At 39.0% G+C, this 27,535-nt stretch overlaps 1 protein-coding gene across 1 annotated transcript in view; it reads right to left on the bottom strand.

The window, feature by feature from the left end:
• Positions 1-19,247, bottom strand: part of actr2.L (ARP2 actin-related protein 2 homolog L homeolog) — a 33,294-nt gene extending 14,047 nt beyond the window's left edge. The window contains 2 exon segments of the mRNA NM_001091847.1: positions 4,153-4,263; positions 19,143-19,247. Coding sequence (NP_001085316.1) covers positions 4,153-4,263; positions 19,143-19,190 — 159 coding nt within the window. The 5' untranslated portion in view covers positions 19,191-19,247.
• Positions 19,248-27,535: the final 8,288 nt, after the last annotated feature.

Here is a 27,535-nt window from a genome sequence, read left to right on the forward strand (position 1 = left end):
GCACTGATTTGAATAAGAGACTGGAATATGAATAGGAGAGGCCTGGATAGAAAAATGGGTAATTAAAAGTAGCACTAACAATAATTATTTGTAGCTTTACAGAGCGTGTGTTTCTCAGATGGGGTCAGTGACCCCCATTTTAAAGCTGTAGAGAGTCGTGAGAATAATGCAAATAATTAAAAAAACTGTAAAACATAAAGAAAGAAGACCAATTGAAAAGTTTCTTAGAACCGGCCATTCCATAAGATACTTAAAGGTGAAACACCCTTTTAGAACAATGTAGCAGAAGTCAGTTCTTCCGGTCTGTTAAATAGGTTGTTCACCTAGTATGTTATAGAATTGTCAATTATAAGCAAATTTTCAACTGGTCTTCATTGTTATTTTTTTTATAGCTTTTTAATGATTTGCCTTTTTCTTCCGACTCTTTCCAGCTGTCAAATGGGGGTCACTGACCCCATCTAAAAACAAATGCCCTGTAAAGATACACATTCATTTTTATTGCTACTTGTTATAACTCATCTTCCTATTCAGGCCCTCTCCTATTCATATGCCAGTCTATTATTCAAATCAAAGCAAGGTTGCTAGGGTCATTTAAACCATAGCAACCAGACTGCTGAAATTCCAAAATGGAGAGCTGCTGAATAAAAAGCTAAATAACTCAAAAACAATTTGTTAGTTAGCCAAAAATGTAATGTATAAAGGCTGGAGTGACTGGATGTCTAACATAATAGCCAGAACACTACTTCCTGCTTTTCAGCTCTCTTTCCACTGATTGGTTACCAGGCAGTAACAAATCAGTGAATTGACGGGGGCACATAAGTCATAACTGTTTGCTTTTGAATCTGAGCTGAATGTGGAGGATCAATTGCAAACTCACTGAGCAGTTATGTCCCTTGTGACTAGGGTTGTTACCTTTACTCAAAAAGATTACCGGCCAATGGGGGGCAGGCACAAAAAAGGGGCGGTCTGTGACGTAAAAAGGGGGCAGAGCTACGCGACGTGCCGCAACTGTATTGCCGGTAAATTTGTAATACCGGCCCCGGCCTTGGCAGGTGTTTTACCGGCTATGCTGGTAAAATACCGACCGGGTGGCAACTCTACTTGTGACCCTCCTTAAAGTCGCTGACTAACTCAGAGTTAGAGAGCTGAAAAGCAGGAAGTAGTCTTCTGGCTATTAGAACTATTAGACATCCAGTCACTCCAGCCTTTATACATTACATTTTTGGCTAACTAACAATATTAAGAAACATTTTTTGCAAAGCCTACTTACCCAGTTTTTATTTCTACACTGAACTTTAAAGAGATGGTTCACCTTCAAGTTAACTTTTAGTATGTTGCAGAATGGCCAGTTCTAAGCAACTTTGCAATTGGTCTTCATTATTTATTTTTATATTTTTTTCATTATTAGCCCTCTCCCAGCTTTCAAATGGGGATCACGGACCCCATCTGAAAAACTACAAATGTATTGCTCCCTTTGCTTACTCCTCTTTCTATTCAGGGCGTCACCTATACATAGTCCAGTCTCTTATTCAAATCAATGCATGGTTGCTAGGGTCATTTGGACCCTAGCAACCCGATTGCTCACCTTGCGAACCGGAGAGCTGCTGAATAAAAAGCTAAATAACTCAAAAACCTTAAATAATATAAAATGAAAACCAATTGCAATTTTTTTAGAATATCGCTCTCAACAGAGTACTAAATGTTATCTCAAAAGGTGAACAACCCCTTAAAATAAAGTGCATTGTCCTAAACGGTGAGATAGTTTGAATTGTGTGCAAATTAATAACATAACATGCTGCCCTCTATTCCCAGGCGTGCAGGAACAGGTAGAACTACAAGATAAAACACCCAAACCTTTCAGTTAGATATGAGGTTATGCATCATCGAACCAAAACAATGCACAAATATGACCAATGTCATCACCAAGCATCAAATGCAAAGGCCCAAAAAGGCCCCACTTACCATCTTTTTCTTATCCTACTTGATAAGGAGTCAATATTTGAGGAAAAAGAAGGCAAAGGAATGCTGTCAGTAGAATGCAAGCTTACACTAAAATGGCTCATGGCACAATCACTTCGACAGAACAGAAATTCAGATTTTGCTTGAGCCGTCTCAGCCAGTGCAGCTGTTTACAGACTGGCATATTCAATATTTCATTATATTTTTAAAACTAATTACCGGTATATTTAGCAGAAAGCACTTGTGTGTGATTATAATTGAGCCCAGGATCATTTCTAACGGGGTATATATGATTTCCGAATGTGAGAACAAGTATGGGACCTGTTATCCAGAATGCTCGGGACCTAGAGCTTTCCGAATAACGGATCTTTCAGTAATTTGGATCTTCATACCTTAAGTCTACTAGAAAATCATGTAAACATTAAACAAACCCAATAGGCTGGTTTTGCTTCCACTAAGGATTAATTATATCTTAGTTGGGATCAAGTACAGACTATTATTTTGTTTTCAGCGAAAAAGGGAATCGTTTGTAAAAATGTAAAAACATTTGGATAAAATGGAGTCTATGGGAGACGACCTTCTCGTAATTCAGAGCTATCAGGATATCTGGTTTCTGGATAACGGATCCCATACCTGTATTAGTAAGCAAGAACTAAGCTAAGAGCGTGTCTGTATATGCTGAGGATGTTGCCATATATGACAATGTAGGGAACGTAAGCACAAGAGTGCCTGTAATAATGGACATGGAATTGAATTTAATGTCAAGACCTTCAACCGGGTTTTGGTGGCTGCTATCTACAGCAATTGAGGATTTCTCCAACTGAAATTACTGTAAATGAATGAATACATAGTGCTGCTGCCTACTTCTCTGTCATTTCCTTTTTCAGCCTCTTGCAATATTGCTTACAACGTATAAGCGGTGTGTTTGCTTCAGAAAGAATACTATAGTTTATATAAGCAAGCCATGGATGCAGCCATTCAAGCTGGAAACAAGGAGAAACGGCACAGGTTACACAGCACATAACAGATAAGCTCTGTCCAATACAATGGTGTTTTTTCTGTTATGTGCTGTGTAACCTGTGCCTTTCCTCCTTTTTTCCAGCTTGAATGGCTGCCCCCATGGTTACACAGCAACTTCTTTATATAAACTTTAGTCGTCATTCTGAAGCAAACATGTTAGTTTTACTAGTGCAGAGCAACAGTACATTATATTTTGATTAGGGATGCAGCGAATCCAGGATTTGGTTCGGGATTCAGGCTTTTTCAGCAAGATTCGGATTCGGCCAAATCCTTCTGCTAAGCCAAACCGAATCCTATTTTGCATATGCAGATTAGGGGTGGGGAGGGAAATCTTGTGACTACAAGGAATTAAAAAAGTGTTCCACCCCTAATTTGCATATGCAAACTAGGATTCGGAACGGTATTCGGCATAATCTTTCGCGAAGGATTCGGCCGAATCCAAAATAGTGGATTGGGTGCATCCCTAATTTTAATTACTTTGATATACTTTCTGTTTTTGGTGTTACTGATCCTTTAAAAACAGAGGAGTCGCAGGTACCATGAACTAAGGAGTCGGAGGATTTATTTACCAACTCCACAGACCTGCTTGAAGCTACTCCATGTTTGGTTCTTCCAAGGTAGTTTAATTACATTACCAGTATACATCTGCCTCTTTTCCCCTTTTGTTGTGACTGTTTTGTTAACAGGAGCTAGAGTCCTGCAGCGGGTCATCGGATCGGGTTGGGGATAAGGTACTTGCAAGTCGGGTTGCAGGTCCAATCGGGTAAGAATGCGGGTCGGGTTTAACAAATTGGTTCTGTGCAGGACCCCCATTATGCAGGGGGTTATCTGTGCACTGGTATCAAATGATTTACCTTGCAAGGACCAAATGTGGAGTTGCTTCAGTGTGACCAGAGATGGAGCCAAGAAGAAAGATGCTTTTTGCTTCAGTAAATACGGCTTTTGGCATTCTCTCTAGCTCTTGTCCAGTCACAATAGCAGAGGGCTCTATGATTATATATTTGTCATATTGCAATGGCAAAACGGTCATTATTATGAAATCTAAAAAAAAGTAAATAGCCATTAAGGATGCTTTGAAGCAATCTCAGATTTATATAGAGCAGATAGCTAAAACAACGGTTGCTTATGAACATAACAGGTGCTAGGAGGGAAAGGAAAATAGCATAAAGTTACCTTAATCTCAATGTTTCCCACTTTGGCAGTAGATCGGATCACAGGTCGTCCCACCAAAGCTGGGAAGATGTGCTCTGGAAAGTTGGAGCCGGCATATCCACATTTCACAAACTAATACATAAAAAAAAAAAGTAGAAAGTCCATTACAAGGTACAAACAAACAAATACATTTGCAGGGTCCTACCATGAACATCCAAGAAGTATAGGGAATATACAAGCAAAAACTATTTATAAGTAGGGTTCACTATAAATGCTTAGGGAAACATAACTTAAAGGATTCTGTCATGTGAAAACATGTTTTTTTCAAAACACATCAGTTAATAGTGCTACTCCAGCAGAATTCTGCATTGAAATACATTTTTCAAAAGAGCAAACAGATTTTTTATATTCAATTTTGAAATTGGACATGGGGTTAAACATAGTCAGTTTCCCAGCTGCCCCCAGTCATGTGACTTGTGCTTTAATAAACTTCAGTCACTCTTTACTGCTGTACTGCACGTTGGAGTAAAATCACCCCTCCCCCCAGCAGCCTAACAACAGAACAATGGTAATGTAACCAGATAACAGCTCCCTAACACAAGATAACAGCTCCCTGGTAGATCTAAGAACAGCACTCAATAGTAAAAGCCAAGTCCTACTGAGACACATTCAGTTACATTAAGTAGGAGAAATAACCGCCTGCCAGAAAGTAGTTCCATCCTTAAGTGCAGGCACAAGTCACATGACTGGGGCAGATGGGAAACTGACAATATGTCTAGCCCCATGTCAAATTTCAAAATTAAATATAAAAAAAAAATCTATTTGCTCTTTTAAGAATTGGATTCTGCTGGAGCAGCACTATTAACTGATATGTTTTGAAAAAAAAAAAAAACTGTTTTCTCATGACAGTATCCCTTTAAAGGGGCAGATTACCTTGTGAAACATAAATTCAATGACTAGAGCTTGTGCTGAAAATACTTTTAGCCTATTGATTAAATCATGAAAAATCTATGGGTTTTGTCATTTCTTGAGCTGGCCATAGATATTATCGTGAGACCAAGATTATCTCGAAACATAAGTTTAAATGTACGATTTGTCCATCAACTAAAAAGACCATTTCAAGTGATATTGTCTAGTTGAAGCCAGGAAAACTGAGGGTAGCTGCCTGCTTGTACCTCCATGTTTGGTCCTTGTGAGGTAGATAATTAGATTGCTTGTGCACTGATAATGCCCCTGCATAATGGACGAAACAGTAACAACAAAGGATGAAGGGACAGGGCTGTATACTAGCAATATAATTATCTACTTGGCAAGAACCAAATATAGAGCAGCTTCAATCTCCCCATGTGGCTGATGTTTTTTTGGGGCACATGTACAAAACTGATGGATGGAGCCTCAAAGCCTAGATAAGGCATGGGATCCCTTATCCAGAAACCAGTTTTCTGGAAAGCTCAAAATTAGGGGAAAGGCAGTCTGCAACAGACTCCATTTTGATCAAATACATAATTCTGATTTTTAAAATTGTTTTTCTTTTTCTCTTTAATATAGAAACAGTACCTTGTATTTGATCCCAACTAAGATATGGGACCTGTTATCCAGAATGCATGAGAGCTGGTGTTTTCCGGATAACGGATCTTTCTGTAATTTGGATCTTCATACCTTAAGTCTATTAGAAAATAATTTAAACGTTAAATAAACCCAATAGGCTGGTTTTGCTTCCAATAAGGATTAATTATATCTTAGTTGGGATCAAGTACAAGGTTTTGTTTTATTATTACAGAGAAAAAAGAAATCAGTTTTAAACATTTATTTGATTATAATGAAGTCTATGGGAGATGCACTTTCCTTAATTTGGAGCATTCTGGATAATGCGTTTCCAGATACCATACCTGTACCTAATCTTTATTAGAGGTAAAACAATCCTATTCGTTTTATTTAATACTTACATTAATTTTAAGTAGACCTAATGTATGGAGTTCCAAATTAAAGAAATCTGAAAAACCCCGGGTGACAAGCATTCTGGAATCTGGATAACAGGTCCCATACCTGTATTTATAATGCAGCAAACTAAACTTGTGATGACAATTAAATCAGGGGATGGGGAGGGGTTAAGATATTTTAGTTTTGCTCCATGATTGGGTCCATGATAGGGTCTCTTCATTGCCAGTTTTTTGGCAGCTCATTCAAGCGGAGTACAGCTTTCTACAAAAACAGGCACAGTCTAAAAGATGTGGATTTTAGGACTAAATAAAAGGGGTGAGTTGTTTTAACACTTAGGGGCAGATTTATCAAAGGTTGAAGTGAAAATTCAAATGAAAATAATTAGAATTTTGCGTTATTGTTTGTGTACTTCGATTAGGGAATAGTCCAAATTCAATTTGAAAAAAAATTGAATATCGAAATTTATCATGTACTGTCTCTTTAAAACTTCAACCATTCGCCATCTAAAACCTGCCTAATTGCTGTTTTAGCCTATGAGGGACCTCCTAGAACCAATTGGTGGACTTTGAAAAATGTAAGGTTTTTTTTTTTTTTAAATACTTTGAATCTAATTCGATCAAATGCACTGTTACTTCGATTCAATTCGAACAAAAGCGGCCTATTCACCCGGGGGGGAAAAACTAATTTTTTAAAAATACAGTCTGTTTTAATTCGAATTTCAACGTTTTTTTAATTAGAAATTCGACCCTTGATAGATCTTCCCCATAGAGGCACATTTATCAATCAATTTGAATTCTAGTGAGTTTTGAACTCCCGTAAATTCTAAATTCGGAAGGTTTTAGGTGGCGAATAGTCGAATTTCGAGTTCATAAAGAGCCAGAGCATGATAAATCTTGAAATTCGAATTAAAGCTCGAATCGAGTTTGGTTAATTCACAATTTGAGAGTCCTGACAAAAAAAAAAGAGGAAATTCTAATTAGAATATTCACTTTGACCCTCAATAAATCTGCCCCTTATTTATAAAACCATAAAGCAAACTTTCAGTTTCTATATATTAATTTTCTGTAGCATATAATATCGTTGAGCAGAAAAACACACGTCTGCCTTTGTTTTCCAGTGGAACATTCTGCGCAGCGCAGGTATAATTACATGTAATATAGATCATTAACATTTGTTCCTATTTACAGATAGCTGACTAGATAGCCATCGTATTCAGAGCTACACAAGCTAGCTAGCTAGTAGGCAGAAAGTATTCGGCACACAGCAGCTATTTACCATATATAGACTTCACAAAATTGTGGTTTGACTTCCTATTGAGTCATGCTCAGCTACAGCACAAAGAGCAGAAGAGACACGGCTACTGCATAGATTTCACACGGAAACCCTTGTTTCACCGGCAACTGCTAACGACAAAAGCAGCACAAGCTTATTATGCTTTAAATGAGGATGTTCACCTTCCAAACACTTTTTTCAGTTCAATTGTTTTCAGATTGTTCACCAGAAATAAAGACTTTTTTTTTTTTTTTATTATTTTTTTACGGTTTTACAAAATCTACATTTAAAGCGTAATGTCTGTGTAGCTGGTGTTTGAGTCTGACAGCTCAGTAATTCAGGCGCAGACTCTAAACTGTTACAATTTGCAACATTTAGTTGATACATTTCTCAGCAGCATCTCTGGAGTATTAGTAACTATTGTATCAATTCTAACAGCTGTCTGTAATGAAACAGAGATTCTGCTCAGCAGGGACAAAGATAAGAAATGTATCAACTAAATGTATCAATTTAGAACAGTTTACAGAGTTTGCCACCCCCCTTCCCAGGGCTGCATTATAGTGATGTGTAGGTCAGGCTTTTCCCAACCCGCAACCCGACCGCCGTCCACCCGCCCCCATCCCACCAATGATGTCACAAAAGGGGCAGGGCAAGAGGTGCGCGTCTATAAAAACTTAACCCGGAAGTCAAAAGCCGCCATTTGGACCCAGAAAAGAGCGTGCAGGGTCTGCCCGAACCCTCCCGACCCGCGGGTATCGGGTCGGCCCGCACATTACTACTGCTTTAGAAGGTGAAAAATTAAACTTTACACTTCAATATTAGAAAAGCAGTCACACACAGAAAATAGAAGTTAATTGGAAAAAAAGTCGTTATTTCTGGTGAACTATCTGAAACCAACTGAACTGAAAAAAGTGTTGGAAGGTGAACCACCCCTTTAAGGTGGCCATCCATTTACATGACATCGCCACCTTGAGGTGGGCGATATCGGGCTGATCCGACTGTGGGCCCTAGGGACTAATTTATGAGCCATATTTAAATCAAGACATGGAGTGCACATCAAAGCTGGTTGGCTTTTCTCATCTTTCTACTTTAGTCAACCATGAAGAACATGTTAGGCACTTCTGCATTTAAGGAACAATGATGTTCTTCTTTTCCAATTTGCAAAGTGGCCTAGTAGACAACTAGTCCCTTATTACAGTAAACAGTAATGGTGGCCATATACAGGCCGATAAAAGCTGCCGACAGACTGAGTCTGTATAGACTTCCCCAACCAATCCAGTTGGAGCAAGGACTGAATCTGCTCATTGTTCTGATCCTCACTCCAATCACCTGTATCTCCTTCGTTCTGATCCGATAACTGGGCCCTAGGGTCCAACAAACAGATCAGTCAGATATCACCCAGCTCAAGGTGGGCAAATCAGGGGAGAGATCCGCTCACCAAACGAGTGGATCTTCAAGTGTATGGCCAGCTTTAGCCTGTATGCGGCCCACTTTGATATCCATAGGACAGCCTATTTATATCTATATCTATATATAGATAGATAGATAGATAGATAGATAGAAATTCACAAAGTACCTGCACTCCTTCCTTGTTAGTCGAAAGTGGGTGCTTGGTCCATCGGAGTATACAATGTTCAAAATGGACCAGCACACCAAATCTTCAATCAGAAAAAAGGTTTATTTCAACATCACTCATTTGTCCAACGTTTCGGCCCACATAAAGGCCCAAATGTGGGCTGAAACGTTGGACACATGAGTGATGTTGAAATAAACCTTTTTTCTGATTGAAGATTTGGTGTGCTTTGGTGTATGTATATATATATATATATATATATATATATATATATATATATATATATATATATATATATATATATATATATATATATATATATATATATATATATATATATATATATAAATAAACAAGGTACTAAAGTGAAGTCCATCTGTGATATCTGGAAACAAACAATTGGAATAAACTGGGGATGCACAGAATCCAGCCTTTTTCAGCAGGATTCGCATTTGGCCGAATCCTTTTGCCAGGCTGAACCGAATCCTAATTTACATAGGCAAATAAGGGTCAGGGAGCCACAAAACAAGGAAGTTAAAAATGTTTTCCCCTTCCTACCGCTAATTTGCTTATGCAAATTAAGATAAGGTTCGGTATTCAGCCGAATCTTTTGCGAAAGATTCGGGGGTTTGGCCGAATCCAAAATAGTGGATTCGGTGCATCTCCAGAATAAACCCACAGCTGCCATTTGTAATATGGAGTCTGCTAGGCTATTCATTCACTGTTGGAACTGGTCCTACTTGGCTTGCCCCAGCTTGTTTCTTGTAATAGCATTGTAACACAACAAGAGGGCTATGGGAGGCAATAATAGAGGTTGTTCCAAGGCAGGCATTTTAAGTTGGCTATGATTCAAACATTTTGCTTAACGATAGGTGACATGACTGGTGTGAAGCATGTAACTGCATATACAGGCATCAGTGCTGACCCAGCAGAGCCCAGCCACACCTCCTATCAAATTATGGAAGCCACTTGTAAGCATTTTGCAGCCATGTATTTTATCTACTTTCCTGCTGAGGATTGAGCCTTGCTCCATGGGGACAATGTGACACACTCAGGAGACTATTTAACAATTAGTTTCCATGGGAGGGTTGTCCCGTGTGACTGAAGTGCCATTTTTTTTTTCTTACGAGGACTACAAGAAGCCCAAAAGTGAATAAAAAGCTTCCAGTCTGTTATATTCAGGAAAACACAATGCTCCCGTGAATGCAAGGTCCTATTTGTACATTCCACTGGATTCTTATCTGGGCATGTCCCAGCAAAGCACTACCAACATGAGCTAACAATCCAAGCTGAATGGGAGATATATTACTCATTTGTCAAACAAAGTGGGAATTCTTGCCACAGACATCAGTCAAATATTAACATGGCAGATGCATCTTAAACTGGCAGTTTGCTTTTAAATTCACATTTAGCCTGTTGCAGACTGATATTCTAAGACAATTTGCCCTAATTTTTGAATTATTTAGCAGTTCTCCACTCTGAAATTTCAGCAGCTATCTGGTTGCTAGAGTTCAATTTCACACTAGCAACCAGGGCGTGTAGGGCATGAGAGAATGAATAGAAAGATAAGTACAGATATGGACCTGTTATTCAGAATGCTCGGGACCTGGGGTTTTCCGGATAACGGATCTTTCTCTAACTTGGATTCTCATGCCCTAAGTCTATTAGAAAATCATATAAACATTAAATTGTGAGCTCACAGCAGCATGTTTTCTGCTGGCTGGGTCAGTAACCCCTATCTGCAAGCTGGAAAAAAAGCAGAAAAAAAGAAAACGAATTTAAAAAGATTACAAAAATTAAGAAAAACTGAAAACTTGCTAAAAATGGTATACCATACTATACTATGGGACCTGTTATCCAGAATGCTCGGGACCTGGGGTTTTCCGGACAATGGATTTTTCCATAATTTGGATCTTGTTACCTTAATTCTACTAGAAAATCACATAAACATTAAATAAACCCAATAGGCTGGTTTTGCTTCCAATAAGGATTAATTATTTCTTAGTTTGGATCAAGTACAAGCTACTGTTTTATAATTACAGAGAATAAGGGAATCAATGTTGAAAATTTGGATTATATTTTTAATATAATGGAGTCTAACAGAGACGGCCTTTGAGTAATTCAGAGCTTTCTGGATAACGGGTTTTCCACATAATGGATCCTATACCTGTAATACAACGTAACAATAAAATTGTGACCTCACAGCAGCAAGTTTTCTGCTCTCAGTGACGCCTATCTGCAAGCTGGAAAAAAGGCAGAAAAAAGATAACTAATTTAAAAAATGACAAAAATTAAGAAAAACTGAAAAGTTGCTAAAAGTAGTATGGGGGGAGGCCTTTCAGTTATTTGGAGCTTTCTGGATAACGGGTTTCCGGATAATGGATCCCATACCTGTACTAACAATTGACTTTAAGGTGAACTACCCATTTCCCCTATCCTGTCCCTGTACTTGGTATGGTAGTTCATGCATGTGTCTATGTAAAAACCCCAAGTTTGCTCAACTTGATTTATTTAATTTATAATCACATTTGTCATGATTTTATATTTTCATTTTTTACATAATTAAAAATAAAGTCATAGGTGTCCACATAGTGCATTTGACTTCCAAGTGTAATGTCCGGGATGCTCAAATGATTCATGTTGTAACAGGTGAATAGAAGAATGTGAGAAATGTGTCTTGCCTCTAGGTATATAAATGTAATGGCATGCCTTGTACTGAGAGGGTTAAAGGGGTTGTTCACCTTCCAAACACTTTTCAGTTCAGTTGTTTTCAGATTGTTCCCCAGAAATAAAGGAGCCGTCCCCTCCCCCACCCCCCAAATAAAGTTAGAAAAAATGCAAAATCCTCCACCTGTTGTTCACCTTTAAATTAACTTTGAGTATGCAATGTGATATTCTGAGACAATTTGCAATTGGTTTTCACTTTTTATAAGTTATTTAACATTTTATTTAGTAGCCCTGCAGTTTGCAATTCTGGTTGCTAGGGTCCAAATTAGCCTAGCGTAGCCTAGCGACCATGCATGGATTTGAATAAGAGACTGGAATATGAATAAGAGAGGCCTTAATATAAAGATGAGTAATAAAAAGTAGCAATAACTATACATGTGTAGCCTTACAGAGCATTTGCTTTTAGATAGGGGTAAGTGACCCCCCCCCCCATTTGAAAGCTGGAAAATGGCAAAAGAGCTAGGCAAATAACTCCAAAACGATAATATATAAATAATGAAGACCAACTGCTAGGAATAATCAAGAAAATACTAAACGTCACCACGCAGCAAGGGGTCAGAGGAAGAAACTCCCCATTAGTCATAACTCCAGCCACTCCTCATATGGTTTAATTTTCCCTTATTTTCCATTAAACCTTTCCCCTAAAACTTGCTATGAATGCGATTCTTCCCAGCGTGTGTTTGCATTTGGGGTTATGTTTCCTCAGACGCTCTGTACTTCCTTCCTGGCAAAAGAAAAGACACACTAGCCCTGTCTCTAATCTCATGCTGTTTTACTGCAGACATTTCTCCCAGCAACAAGAGGCAGTGAGAAATCATACATAATTACAGCAAATCACGTTAGCAGGATTTTAGAATGCAACGCTAATGGCAAAAGGCTGTAACAACCTACCTAGAGTGAAAGTATAATTATATTAGTTAGGGCTATAAATGATGTGCCAAACTGACTTATTATGTGGAATGTTTTAAAGGGGCAGTTCACCTTTTGGTTAACTTTTTTGCTAATTCAAAACAACTTTTCAACTGGCCTTCATTTTTTTTATAGTTATTTTTTTAAGTATTTGCCTTTTTCAACTGACTCTTTCCAACTTTTAAATGAGGGTCACTGGCACCCATATAAACAAAATGCTCTAAAAGGCTACATGTACTATTATTGCTTTTTATTATTCATCTTTCTCTCCAGGCTCTCTTCTATTTGTATTAGTCTCCAATCAATATCAGTGCATGGTTGCTAGCACAATTTGGACACTAGTAACGAGATTACAGAAGTCATAAACTAGAAAGCTGAATAAAAAGCTCAATAATTCAAAAACCATAAATGAGGAAAAAAATTAAATCGTTTCAGAATATCACTCTCTACATCATACTAAAAGTTAATTTAAAGGTGAACAACAGCTTTTTAGTTGCAAAATATTTCATTCTGCTTTCTTGTAGTCAATTACAGACATGGGGAGAGATCCTTGTTTGAATCACTACTAAAGGGTAAGTCTGAGATAAGAAGTCCTCCTCTAAGGGTAAGGCCACACTGGGCGTTTTGGGTAGATTTGGTCGCCTGGCGACTAATCGCCTTGTCTTTGCGGCAACCAATCTCCCCAAACGCCGTCTAAAAGGAATCGCCGCGTGTGATTAGCGCCGGCGATTTTTCATTTTAGACAGCGCAGAGTGAGGGAAGGCGTTTGGGGCGATTGATCGCCACAAAGACGCCAGTGTGGCCTTACCCTTAATCACTAAAAAAAACATGTTCAGCAATCTGGGGGATAATAATGGGCAATGGGTCATATGCCAACACCCACATAAATCAACTTTGAATTTTTGGGACAAATTACTTCCCATGCCTGAAAGTAGGGACGCACCAAATCCAGGGTTCAGTTTGGTATTCTGCATTTTTCATCAGGATTCGGATTTGCCCGAATCCTTGTGCTTGGCTGACCCTTATCTGAATCCTTAAAATCATGTGACTTTTCGTCAAAAAACAAGGAAGTAAAAAAAAAAAAAACATTTGCTGCATGCTCTCTTTTCCCCTCCCCCTACCTGATTTACATATGCAAACTAGGGTTCGGATTCAGTTCGGTTTTCGGCTAAATTATTCACGAAGGATTCAGGGGTTCAGCCAAATCCAAAAAGTACTTATTAGGACACAAACAGCCTGACACATTTCGTGCGTTAACTTCAATTGTTCATGATCATTGCAGGCAACCCTTAGAATGGGGTTTACATTACTTATTACTTTGAGATTTTTTTTATTTTGACTTCTTTACACTTAGACTTTATACATGCCAGTTAGTGGTATTGTTTGCATTGTATGATAAGGATTTCATTATACTTTCAAATATCAGATATGCCATCTGTTATCCGGAAACCCATGATCCTGAAAGCTTCAAATTACGGAAATGCCCATAGACTCCATTTTATCCAAATAATCCAAATGTTTAAAAATGATTTCCTTTTTCTCTGTAATAATAAAATAGTACCTTGTACATGATCCTTACTAATATATAAATAATCCTTATCTGAAGCAAAACCAGCCTATTGGGTATATTTAATGTTTACATGATTTTCTAGTAGACAAGGTATGAAAATCCAAATACCAGAAAGATCCGTTATCCGGAAAACCCCAGGTCCCATACCTATAATAACAGAGCACATGTACAGAGGGGAATTGTTTCCTTTTTAAAGGAGAAGGAAAGCTACCCAAGTAGTTTATGGCCAATAGATTAGACACAATAGTGCAAGCTATAACACTATTTTTATATGGCTTTACCATACCAGAGTAAACAGCTCTGGAAGCTCTGTTTGTTTAGGATAGCAGCTGCAGTATTAGCTTGGTGTGACATCACTTCCTGTCTGAGTCTCTCCCTGCTCACTCATAGCTCTGTGCTCAGATTACAGCAGAGAGGGAAGGAGGGAGGAGGGAAAGGGAGAGGAGTAAACTGAGCATGCTCAAGTCCTAGCCCTGGAGGTTTATGCTGAAAACAGGAAGTCTGATACAGAAGTCCATGTGTTCACAATAGAAGGAAAGAAATGTGGTGTTTCTTTTGACAGAGGACCATTAATTTGAGGGTTTACTGGTGTATTTATATAGACCTTTCTGATAAAGCTTTGTTAATGTTTGCCTTTGCTTCTCCTTGAACAGCAACACCCATCATATAGCAATATCAAATGAATAGGGTCAAGAGGTACACAATGCAGATATAGTGCCCAAAGCTAAATGTAAACATATGGGATATCCCTGCACATACGTGTATCATGTACAGCACGCATCTGCATAAAGTCAGCGTAATATATCCAGATGTGCACATCTGACCGTTCTCTAAAGAATGTCTGTGGTTGGCAAATGTAGAATAAGCAAATTCCCCAAACTAAAACAGCCCAGGCTATTTAAGGCTGCCGTAGTCACTATCCACCTCAGTCTGTTCAACGCTAAATGAAAAGGGAGAGAATTTACACAAATATGGAGCCAGATAAAGTGCTTTATTCCACAATAAACCATCCGCTGCTTTTTAACTCATTCAGCAAATCTTCCAAATCATCCCATTTTATTTTAGAGCCATTGCTCTAAAATAAAGCACAAGAAAGATTTTTTGAAGCAAACATTGTTGGGTTTGTGGTCCTTCGGAAGGGGCTCTCTCATGCCTTTGCTTCTATTTATTACTTTGGAGCTCAGGCACTGATTTTTATTACAGTGTATCAGCTCCGTAGCATGTGGATATCTTATCTGTTGTCTCAACAGAAACGCACCTGACTAACTATTGAACTGTAGTTGATTTTATAGGCTTTCTGTCCCCAGTGATGACTGTGTGTTGGCATAAAAATAAAGATAGGCTTTAAAGAGCTGGTTCACCTTTAAGTTAACTTTTATTATGACCAATTCTGAGTAACTTTTCAATTGGTCTTCAATGTTTTCTTTTTATAGTTTTTTTTTTTTAAATGATGTGCCCTTTTCTTCTGACTCTTTCCAGCTTTCAAATAAGGGTCGCTGACCCATCTAAAAAACAAATGCTCTGTAAGACTACAAAATATATTGTTACTGCTACTTTTTATTACACCTCTTTCTAATTAGGTCCTCTCCTGTTCATATTCCAGTCTCTTATTCAAATCCATGCATGGTTGCTAGGGTACTTCTGAAAATGCAAAGTGAAGAGCTGCTGAATAAAAAAACGAAATTACTCAAAAACCACAAATAAAAAAGGCATAAAACCAATTACATAATGGCCTCAGAATATCACCCCCTACATCATACTAAATGTTAATCTAAAGGTGAACAACCCCTTTAAAGAAATGATACATTTCAGACTAATGGAACATGTGTGTAAGTGAATATTTTCATTTGATAGCATTACATGTTATTGGGAAACCCGTTATCCAGAAAGCTCCAATTTACAGAAAGGCCTTCTCCCATAAACTTCATTTTATACAAATAATCCAGAATTTTAAATAATCCGAGACATTTAATTAGCAACTTTTATAGCTTTCATATTATTCAAAGTTATTTTTCGTTTTCTTTTAACAAATATACCTTTAATGGGAAGCAGAAACAGTATAAAGCTGGCCATACATGGGCTGATTTAAGCTGCTGATGTTGCCCCTTCAGACTAGGTTGCCAGTTTACCTGCCCATATATGAGCCCTTACCGACGGATATCTGGCCAAAAATGCGTTGGCAGATTTGAAAATTCCCGTTGAAATAGGGCTGCATAGGTTTGATCTTCACCTGCTTGGCTTGCATAGGCACTGTTAGCATCAAATCCTGAGGCCCAATCAATTGTATAAGCCAGAACTGATCCGTTTTGCACGTGGTCAAATTAGGGAAAGAACCACTTGTTGCCCAGGCAATCTAAAAACATTTTATAAGCCGATTATCCAGAAAGTTCAAAATTACTGAAAGGCCATCTCCCATAGACTTAATTTTATCTAAATAATCCAATTTTTTCAACATTTAAACTCTGTAATAATAAATAGTGAATAAAGTACCCCCTCTTGTAAAATATAAGGATATTATTAGTTACCGAGGAGTTTCATGACCATATAAAAACACGAGGCCGAAGGCCGAGTGTTTTTATACAGGTCATGGAACTCCGAGGTAACTTCTAATATCCTCATATTTTACAACTGGGGGTACTTTATTTATTATAATACACAAATTTTAGTAAGTCATGTGACAGAAATGACATCACTACTCACCGTTTATAACTGATGACATCACTACTCACCGTTTATAAGGATATAATTTACAGGATATTCATGGCTTTTGTGTATTATAACATTATATTGTACGTGATCCCAACGAAGATATAATTAATCCTTATAGGAAGCAAAAGCAGCCTATTGGGTTTATTAAACATGTATATGATTTTCTAGTAGACTTAAGGTATGAAGATCCAAATTAAAGAAAAACCCAGGTCCCGAGTATTCTGGATAACAGGTGCCATACCTATACATTAATACTTAATTTCAAATTTGGGTAAATTTGGTTTGTTATTCAGTCAAATATTTGTGAAGGAACTGGCATTTAGCCGACTTGACTTATAGGGGACTTGAAGGCAATGGAAACCTGTCCAAAACTGCCTTCTGTGTGATTGCCTGCAGGGTGTCTGTGGTCCTGCTGCACATTACTGGAGATATATAATTATCACAAACTGAAACACGATGGATAAACAAAGTGTTGAGGAAGAGGTAAAGAAAAATCAAGTTTGCACAGAATTATTTGAAGGTCTTGTTGACCAACAGGAAAATACTGTAAATCTTTTTTAATTTGCTTATCGACATGATTTTTGGGTTGAGAAATTGCCAATTTAAATTTTACGTCACCCCATGAGATTAGTCATCACTACTAATCTGGAGTGAAAATTCTTTGTTTTTTTTTCCTATATCGGCATCTTGAGTCATAGCTGCAAAACAAAAGGCTTCCCAAATTTTTTGCTGGGAGACCAACATATTTAACTTGTCTGCTTCTGAAATATTGCGGTGTTGTATCTCCCTGTATGACATCAGTCCAATAGGGAAGTCACAACTATTCTTATCAAGGACTCGCTTGTAAAATGCACACCTTTGCTCTAATCTGAATATGCCACACCCCGGAATGCCTGGGGTGGGAGTGAAACAAGCAGCTACAGAGACTTCATACCAGTGGCTGCGCATTAATGTTATTGTTCAGAGGAGCATTTCCCCTTACTACCACCAAAATACAATAAATTGCAAATATGAGAGACACTCAGGTTATAATAAAACGACTCTATTGCTATTACTAGCCTATACTTGTAGCAGCTCTACACCAGATACATTAGAGGTGGGAAATGCATCTTCCCCTCCACTGTTGCAAAACCTCAAAAGAAGCAGAACTGTCTGCTGCTGGTGTGAAAGTACAACTCGATTTGCTGAGTAGGGCGTGTTAGCAGGAACAATTTGTAAGAGCCAATCACTAGAAATTCAGCCAGTTGAAAAGCAGAAATCCAAGTATGCGATGATGTGCATTGTGCTAAAGATCTATCTTAAATCAACCTGGAAAATACTATACAATCTATATTCAAGACCCTATTTAGAGACGTCTCAGTAGTTCTGAGGTCAGAGATCGCCCATGTCTGGCCGAGGAGCAGATCCCCAAAGGCTAGTTGACCTTTAATATATTCCCTATAAAGCAGAAATTGCTGAGGATCACTATGTACACTGTAGCTATACTATATGACTGACAGCACAGCTATAAATGGAATAATGATGATCAGCAGGAAATGTAAAGGTAACGTATGGTGGGGGTCCTGGCAAACTAAGAGGCAACAAGCAGTGGCATAAATAGAATAGAAAGCCCCCTATAGATTAGGTATAGGATTATTTTTCATGAACGTATTGTGAGATTCCTCGGCACCCACAGCAGTTGCAGGTTCTACTTCCTCTGCTTGAAGCCGACTCCTCTTAACAAACCTGAAATCCTCTGACATTTATCATTGTGCAGGGCACGAGTCTGTGAATTCCCTCCGTGCTTCTATTTGTCTTATTCTCCCTCTAATAACCAGCATGTTGCCTGTATTTTGCAGACATTCTACAGATACTTGAACACAAATAAGAATGTTTCTGTGATGGCAGTTTGTGGCCATAAAAGCAATAAGGTTATAAGGATTATCTGATCCTGCAAATCCCAATCTGTATGGCAACTCCCATTCATACTACATAGACTGGAGCCTGTGACTATACAGGAAACAAGCTGTTTTCTTATATTTTACCTATAGAAACATTCATGGCCTTACAAATCAATCATTTCCACTTCCCCTGTGGAATAAAAGCCCAAGCTGAGACACAGGCAAGACGCAGTGGCGAGTTATAGTTCAACATCAACTTGACAGCTACAGGTTGGAGAGTCGCTGCAGACGCACAAACAGATCACACTGACAATTCCGTGCATCAAGTAGAACCCAGGCCCCGTGGGTGTCAACTACTGACTGTGCTTTATCACTGCAACAGGAAGTAACAACCAACACCCAGTACAATTTGGCGGGCGTAAGTACTCACCCCGGTGCCGTTGTCGCACACCACTACCTTCTTGCCTTGGCTGTCCATTATGTTGTTTCCCTCCTCCGCCGGCACCGGAGCCTGAGAGCTCTTGATCAGTCAGTCAATAGACCGGAAGTGCGCCCACCGCCCAAGCACCAGCACTTCTGCTTCTCCTACGGGAACAGGCAGCACGTGACTTGTCGCCTGACTAGTTAGCCAATGAACGAGAAGATGGGCGGTACTCCAAGCGCTGCCTGTAGACGTAATTTGCGGGCTATTCAGGCCCATAGCCCATTCACGGACATCTTTTTTATGGGAAAACCATCATGAACTAGAAAAATGCTGGCTAAATGGCCATTTTTGTACAGGGCAAGTTTTTGCACTATGGTTTTATTTCGTTTTGAATTAGTGTTTTCCCTCTTATCATATGAATAGTGCCTTTATTACCTGCGGCTGTCTGGGTATCACGAAACAGATCAATTGTGTAAGTACCTATTTCATGTAAGGGGGTCGATTCCCACATCAGTAATGGCCGCACCTTCTATTGGTGCTCGACTGTACTCTCGCGATGAGACGGGACTAGGCCTGGCAGCCGCGCCCAATTCGGCTTCTGTCAGACTCAGTTTGGCTGGCATTTCAGTAATGGCAGCTGGAGATTCCAACCTTTGGGCCCTCAAGCTCTAATGTAAAATATTGGCATTACAGAGTAACTGTACATTGAATATGCAATGTGCTACAAGCTAGATATCTGTCCTGACCACAACATTGCTCTAAGGGACATTTTGGCTTTCCTTTCTGCAGAATAACTGCTGAAGTAAAAGTGGGTGTGGGAACAATGAGTAAAGTACGGATGAACCGAATCCAGGATTCGGCCTTTTAAGCAGGATTCGGATTTGGCCTGGCCGAACCGAATCCTAATTTGAAAATGCAAAATTAGGGCGACTAAATCTTACCGAATCTTCGCGTCTGTCTCTGCCCTTGATCTTTCAATACCACTCTCCCTTCATCCAAAATGAATTTTTATAGATTTTCATTAGGGATGCACCGAATCCACTATTTGGGATTCAGCCAAATCCCCGAATCCTTGGTAAAAGATTCGGCCGAATACCAAACAGAATCCGAACCCTAATTTGCATATGCAAATTAGTGGCAGGAAAGGAAAAAGTGGAAAAAATTCTTCTTTTGTGATGAAATGTCACGTGATTTGCATATGCAAATTCGGATTCGGTTCGGCCAGGCACAAGGATTCGGCTGAATCCGAATCCTGCTGAAAAAGGCCGAATCCCGAAACAAATCTTGGATTCGGTGCATCCCTAATTTTCATATTTTGGCGTTCGGCTTCGCTTTCTTTTTTTTTCATACTTTTTATATTTGGATCTTGTAACAAATTACAAAGCATTCGTGATTTTTGAGAAAATAGAGAAATAGATTTTGAAAGGGTTGTTCACCTTAAAATAGGGATGCACCGAATCCAGGATTCGGTTTGGGAATCAGCCAGGATTCGGCCTTTTTCGGCAGGATTTAGATTCGTCTGAATCCTTCTCCCCGGCCGAACCAAATCCAAATCCTAATTTTCATATGCAAATTAGGGGTGGGATTGAAATCACTTGTCACAAAACAAGGAAGAAAAAAATGTTTTCCCCTTCCCACCCCTAATTTGCATATGTAAGTTAGGATTTGGTTCGATATTCTCCCAAATCTTTTGCAGAGAATTCGGGGGTACGGCCGAATCCAAAACAAGTTATCTTTCCACAATAGTAGCACGTGTAAAAGCATTTGGTACTTCCAGCTATATAATGACATCCTATACTGTCCTAAAACACCAAAGCAAAAACAAAATAGATGAAAAGTAGCAGAAAAGACATAATATCATTGTAATTTAATGCAGTGGTTTATCTTTAAGATAACCTTTAGTATGTTATAGAAAGACCCATTCTATGCAACTTTTCAATTGGCCTTCATTTTTTTCTTTAGTTTCTGAATTTTCTGAATCTTTTGGCTTTTTCCGGCTTTCAAATGGAGGTCACTGATCACATCTTAAAATTAAATGTGTTCTAAGGCTTCACATTTTTTGTTTTTGCTACTTTTTATTACTCATCTTTTAATTCAGTCCCTCTCCTATTCGTATTCCAGTCTCTGATTCAAATCAATGCCTGGTTGCTAGGGTAATTTGGACCATAGCAACCAGATTTCTGAAACTGGAGAGTTGCTGAATAAAAAGCTAAATAACTCAAAAATCACAAATAATAAAAAATGAAAAACAATTGCAAATTGTCTCAGAATGTTACTCCCTACATCATACTAAAAGTTAATTTAATTGTTAATTTAAATGTGAACAACCCCTTTAAAGAAACCTATACTCCCCAAACAATGTAGGTCTCTATAAAAATCTATTGCAGAAAACAGCTCATTTTTAAAACACTACTTCATGTATATTAACTCTTTTCATAATAATAATAAACTTTTTAGCAGTACGTGCCATTGGGCAATTCTAAATAGACATTTTCCATTTTAAGAACTAAGGGCAGCCCCCTGGGATCGTATGATTCACAGTGCACACAAACAAACCATACTTGTTAGGTCACATGAGCCAATTAACAGACAGAGTTCTGCCTTTTGCTTCCAAACTTCTTCCTGTTGCAGTTAGAGCTGCAGTATTTCTGGTCAGGTGATCTCTGAGGCAGCACACATCCCATCACAAAATGGTGTCTCAAGGTAAGAGATATAAAGGGGCAATATTAAATATATATTCCAGTTTAGTATGAGTCTTTAATATGAAATAAAGTGTTGCTTAATTATTAACATTTTGGAGGAATAGTTTTCCTTTAAAGACCCCGGGGGCTTATTTAAACTCACTAGTGATAAATTACTCCACGCACCCGCCTCCTGCCCTCTATTCATAAGCGGTGCCGTCCCACAGATGATGTCACAAAAGGGGCAGGACATGGTGAGCACGTGCCTATAAAAACAGAAGCCTGTAGTATAAGGTTTCAGACGAGGAGAGCAGGCAGAATGGTCGGCCCAACCTGTGGGTAAATCTGCGGGTATCGGTCCAGCCCACACATCGCTAGTATTAACAGTACAGTGGGAATGTAGCTACACTGACCATTGTCTCCAGGGCCACCATCAGAAATCGCAGGGCCCCATATGAAAAAATTTCCTGGGCCCCCTGGGCTGCACCCAACACAAGCCCCACCTACAGGTCCGCCCTCCCCACCCCACAGGTCCACCCCCCACCACATAAGGACATAAGGATTGCACACTCAATTGTAAAGAGGCAAACATTTACTACATCAAGAAAACTCACTTACATATCTGGCCCGGTAGTGGCCCTACATGTTTTGACCAGGCGTAGGGCTGCCTTTTTTATCTTTTTTCTGTAATTTATGGATTTTTTCCCCTGATGAAGACCACTTTTGGTTGAAATGCGTAGGGCCACTACTGGGTCAGTAATGTAAGTGGGTTTTCTTGATGTAATAAATGTTTGTCTTTTTACAATTGAGTGTGCAATCCTCATGTTTAACATTGGCTGCACGGATATGTCTTAAAGGAGAAGCAAACCCAAAAGTTAAAAAAAACCTACCCTCTACCCTACATAGACCCCCTCCCTCCTCCCCCCAGCCTAAGTGTTACCCCGGGCAAATGCCTCTGTACAGATTCTGTCCAGCGGAGTTCACGGGCGCCATCTTCTTCTCTTTGGTAATCTTCGGAATGAGTCCGGCAAAGCGGCGTATGCACAGTTGGAGCAATTTTCTGTTTTGCAACAACTGCGCATGTGATGAAATTCCTGAAGTGCCAGTCTCATTCTGAAGATGGCGCCCGTAAACTCCGATGCTTGAAACTGCACCAAGGGGTAAGTAAAAAGTTAGGGGCATTTGTATACCCCAGTAGCTAGTAAGCAAGAGCAGTTCTGTGCTCCACCAAGGAGTAATCGTTGGGGGTTAACATTCCCCAGGAGATGCATGCCTACTTTTAGAACAAACAGAGGAAAAACTTATGAATGGAAAATGGGCTCTTTTCGGTATCTGAAGAGGCAATAGGCTGAACCACTAACATATTATAAATTTCCAGTTTGGGGCAGAACCATATATTTACACATTTTGAATCCGTCAGAAATAATCTCTATTTACTAAAATATATCTTCTCTTTTGTTTTTTTAATCTACATATGAACAGTGGGTCTAATTCATTCATTAGGGCTGATAGAGAGGCCATGTTCAAGGAATATGTGTGAGTGCAGTCAGAAGGAAGAGCTGCACACTAAAGCTGGCCATAGACGCAAAGATCTGATCGTACGAATCGAGGATTCGTGCGATTTTCGGACTGTGTGTGGAGAGTTTCGACATTTTTTTTCCGGCGAACATCGGTCGTTTGGACAGGTTAAAAGATTTCTGTCGGCTGCGGGTAATATCTCTGCATGTATCGCCGACCGTATGATTTTCAGACGGAGACTGTCACTAGCTTTTGTCAGACATAACTTTTGTACGATTGCTGTCAGGGGCAGAACATCGGCTGATCTGTTCTTTTACTACTTTATTTGATCGGAATGGTTAGTGGCAGGTCGGGAGATGGGGAAGTTACTTGCATCTATGGCCAGCTTTACACCCATGCAAATCATTAATCCCCAGTGCACATTGCATGCATAGACTAACAACACGGACAGTCATTTTCAGCCTGGAAATTGTTAAACCTTTAACTTTTTACGCATCTGTACCACTCATAAACCATTAACAATAGTAAATCAACTCCAGTAAATTTTCCTTGCAGGGCTGAAATATTAACCATAAAAATGATAAAGCAATATTACATTTTGGGGGTCTCTAGTAAAAACATATCAGTATTAATTTAAGCTTCCTGCCTTTGGTATTTGTCCACTATCCACTAAGGTAAAATGTACATTCCCAAAGCAATTCCTGCTTATACTTACTGCTTACTGATAGGATCAGTGCCAGCCAAAGGGTAGTCTGTTTTTAATCATCTGAATGGCAAGCAGTTTCAAGTAGTGAAGGGATTTGAACACTGTGTGTATAATCACTGAGCGGTGCCAAAATATTAGGTACCCCACAGTGAATCTTACCTTATACCCCAGACCAGGTCTGGACAGAGAATTAAAATAGGCCCTGGCATTTCGGGTGCACAGAGGCCCAATCAGCCCACACAGAGGCCCAAGCAGCCCCCACCAGCCCACTAAATACTGACTTTCTATGGGACCTTATAGCAACCCCTCTGAGTGACCGCCTTTGGCCTCGGGAGGAGCCCTCGGCTTACTCAGATGCCACCTGGACTTAACGAGAGGTGCAAGGCGTAAGTTCTGGCAGGCAATGGGGCACGACTGTTTACAAGGATGCTGGAAGATAGGAAGCCACCAGGAACAGACAGGCCGGGCCAGCACAAGCAGTAGGAATCGTCAGGCAGGCAAGGGTCTAAACCAGGTTATCAATCAGAAGGATTCAGCAAGAGAGTAGTAGAGATTCAGGCAAAGGTCAGGATTGGAGAGATCAGCGTAGCAAGCAAACAGGTATTGTTCAAACATGAAGGATCAGTCAGGGTTCACAACAATAAGCTCCCAGGAACAAGCTAATTGAACCTACAACGGTCAATGAGCTAATACTAAAAATCCCCTTTTATACATTTGAATTTCCGCGCCAATGCACGCTGGCGCAATTGCGCCTTTAAGAAACGCACACGCGCGCGTGCCCTAGAGGACCGGAACCAGCATGGAGCAGGGAGCAACGCGGCGGACGTCCACGCCGAGGACGCGGCGTGTACCCCGCTGCCGCTAGACCACCAGGGTAAGTTCCTTACAGTTTGTCTATAGAAGCTCACTGTCACCACCTTAGAGAAATATTATAGGCTGGTGCAAACAGGACCATCAGCTCAGGGTATAAGGTAAGCAATTATAATCACTGGGGTGTGCCTAACATTTTGGTGATTATACCTTTATAATACACAAGAGCCATGAATACCCTGTAAATTATATCCTTATAAACGGTGCTTAGTGATGTCATCGGTTATAATCTGAGTTTAGTGATTTCTGTCACATGACTCACTGAAACGTGTATTATAATAAATAACATACCCCCTGTTGCAATATATGAGGATATAACAAGTCACCCCGGAGTTCCATGACCTGTATAGAAACACTCAGCCTTCGGCCTTGTGTTTTTAAATGGTCATGGAACTCCTTGGTAACTTATAATATCCTTATATAATACACAAAAGCCTTGAATATCTTGTAAATTATATCCTTATAAACGGTGAGTTCTGATGTCATCAGTTATAAATGGTGAGTTCTGATGTAATTTCTGTCACATGACTCACTGAAACTTGTGTATTATAATAAATAAAGTACCCCCAGTTGCAAAATATGAGGATATTAGAAGTTACCTCGGAGTTCCATGACCTGTATAAAAACACTTGGCCTTCGGCCTCGTGTTTTTATATGGTCATGAAACTCCTCAGTAACTTATAATATCCTTATATTTTACAAGAGGGGGTACTTTATTCACTATATTATATGCTGGCTGCCAGCGGTCATACCTTTAAAATGGTTGTTCGCCTTCCAACTCTTATTCCAGATAGTTCACCATAAAGACTTTTTGATTTTACTTTATATTTTCTATTTGTGACATGTTTTCTAATACTGAAGCGTAAAATTTGATTTTTCATCTTCTTAATTCTTTCTGAAGCAGCTCTGGGAGGGGGGATCGCTGACTCTCTAAACTGTTTCAAATTGATACATTAGTTGATACATTTCTTATCTTTGTCCCTGCTGAGCAGAATCCCTGAGTTTCATTGAAGGCAGTTAGAATTGATACAATAGTTACTAATATTGCACTGATGCTGCTGAGAAATGTATCGACTAATGTAGCAAAATTGGAACAGTTCAGAATCTGCACCTGAATTACTGAGCTGTCAGTCTCAAAAAACAGAGACAGGGACATTCAACTTTAAACTTCAATTCTTAGAATGGTCACAAATAGAAAGTAATTGTAAACAAACATCTTTTTTTTTTCTGGTGAACAATCTGAACAACTGAAAAAGTGTTTGGAAGGTGAACACCCCCCTTAAACACAGAGAATCAGTCATAGTAAAACCTTCTGCTTTATTTAAAACACATTAAAACAGCAACACAGTAATACAGGTAACAACAGACAGGCTGATGCATTTAAAGGGGTTGTAAATTTCAAAATTGCATTTGGACAATTGAATCAAATAATAATTAATAATAGCAGGGAGGTCATTAATTGCTACATACATATTTAGCTACAATTAAATGTAGGGGTAGATGAGCAAATAATAAAGTGGAATTAAAGGGGGTGTATTCCAAAGTACATTAGAGATTTCCAAGTTATCTTTGCATGTAATTGCTATTGAAAGGAGTATCTGTCCTTAGCTTTCCCCTGCACTGCTGGTTTTGACTATTGAAACAATGTAGCAAACATCAACTGATTAAAACACCTGTGAAAGAGCATGGAAGGCATTGTGGGTGTGTGCTGATTTCTGTTACATTGTACAAAGAGTCAAGACCAGCAGTACAGATATATTTTTACAAATTACTTTGGAACCTAGTATTAAGAAATTATTCTAAGTGGGTTTCTCTGTTGTTATTATTATTATTGCTACAATATCTACCCCCAACAAAGGAGCTTATTTGATTAAATACCCCCATTTTAAAAGTGACGGGCAACAATGCATTATATTTAACCATATAGTGGGGAGTTATTGCTTTTACAAATGACCGAAGATTTCTCCTTTATATCAGGTGACTGAGGCATAAAGATATTAAATTGAAATTCACCACTTGGGGGCAGCACAGGACAACAGAAGATGCTTCCTGGGAAGGAGAGAAAATAAATACAATGTATACATTTGCAGCAAAGATTAACTGCCATGTGTTGAGACACTGGAGGAAGGCGGTCCTTTCCCTGTGAAGCTTACAATCTATGTGGGTGGAAAAGTTAAAGGTGCTGTTCACCTTTAGGTTCACTTTTAGATTGATGTAGAGAGTGATATTCTGAAACAATTTGCTATTGGATTTCATTTTTTATTATTTATGGTTTTTGAGTTATTTAGCTTTTTATTCAGCAGCTCTCTAGTTTGCATGTTCAGCAATCTGGTTGCTAGTGTCCAAATTACCCTCGCAACCAGGAATTTATTTGAATAAGAGACTGGAATATGAATAGATGAGGGCCTGAAAAGAAAGATGAGTAATAAAATGTATTCAATCTGGTAGTAAAACGATCTATTTACTGGTATATAGAGTAGATTGATTAAAAAAGGGATCTGACTATAGTCAGTGTGTTGAAAATTAATAATAAGAAAAATATATCCCTTCTTTATCAATTATAACAAATTCACAAAGGGCTACAGTAACTAAAAAAACGGCTTCTATATAAGGAATTCAATCTG

Source organism: Xenopus laevis, chromosome 5L (assembly GCF_017654675.1).
Source record: "Xenopus laevis strain J_2021 chromosome 5L, Xenopus_laevis_v10.1, whole genome shotgun sequence".
NCBI lineage: Eukaryota > Metazoa > Chordata > Amphibia > Anura > Pipidae > Xenopus > Xenopus laevis.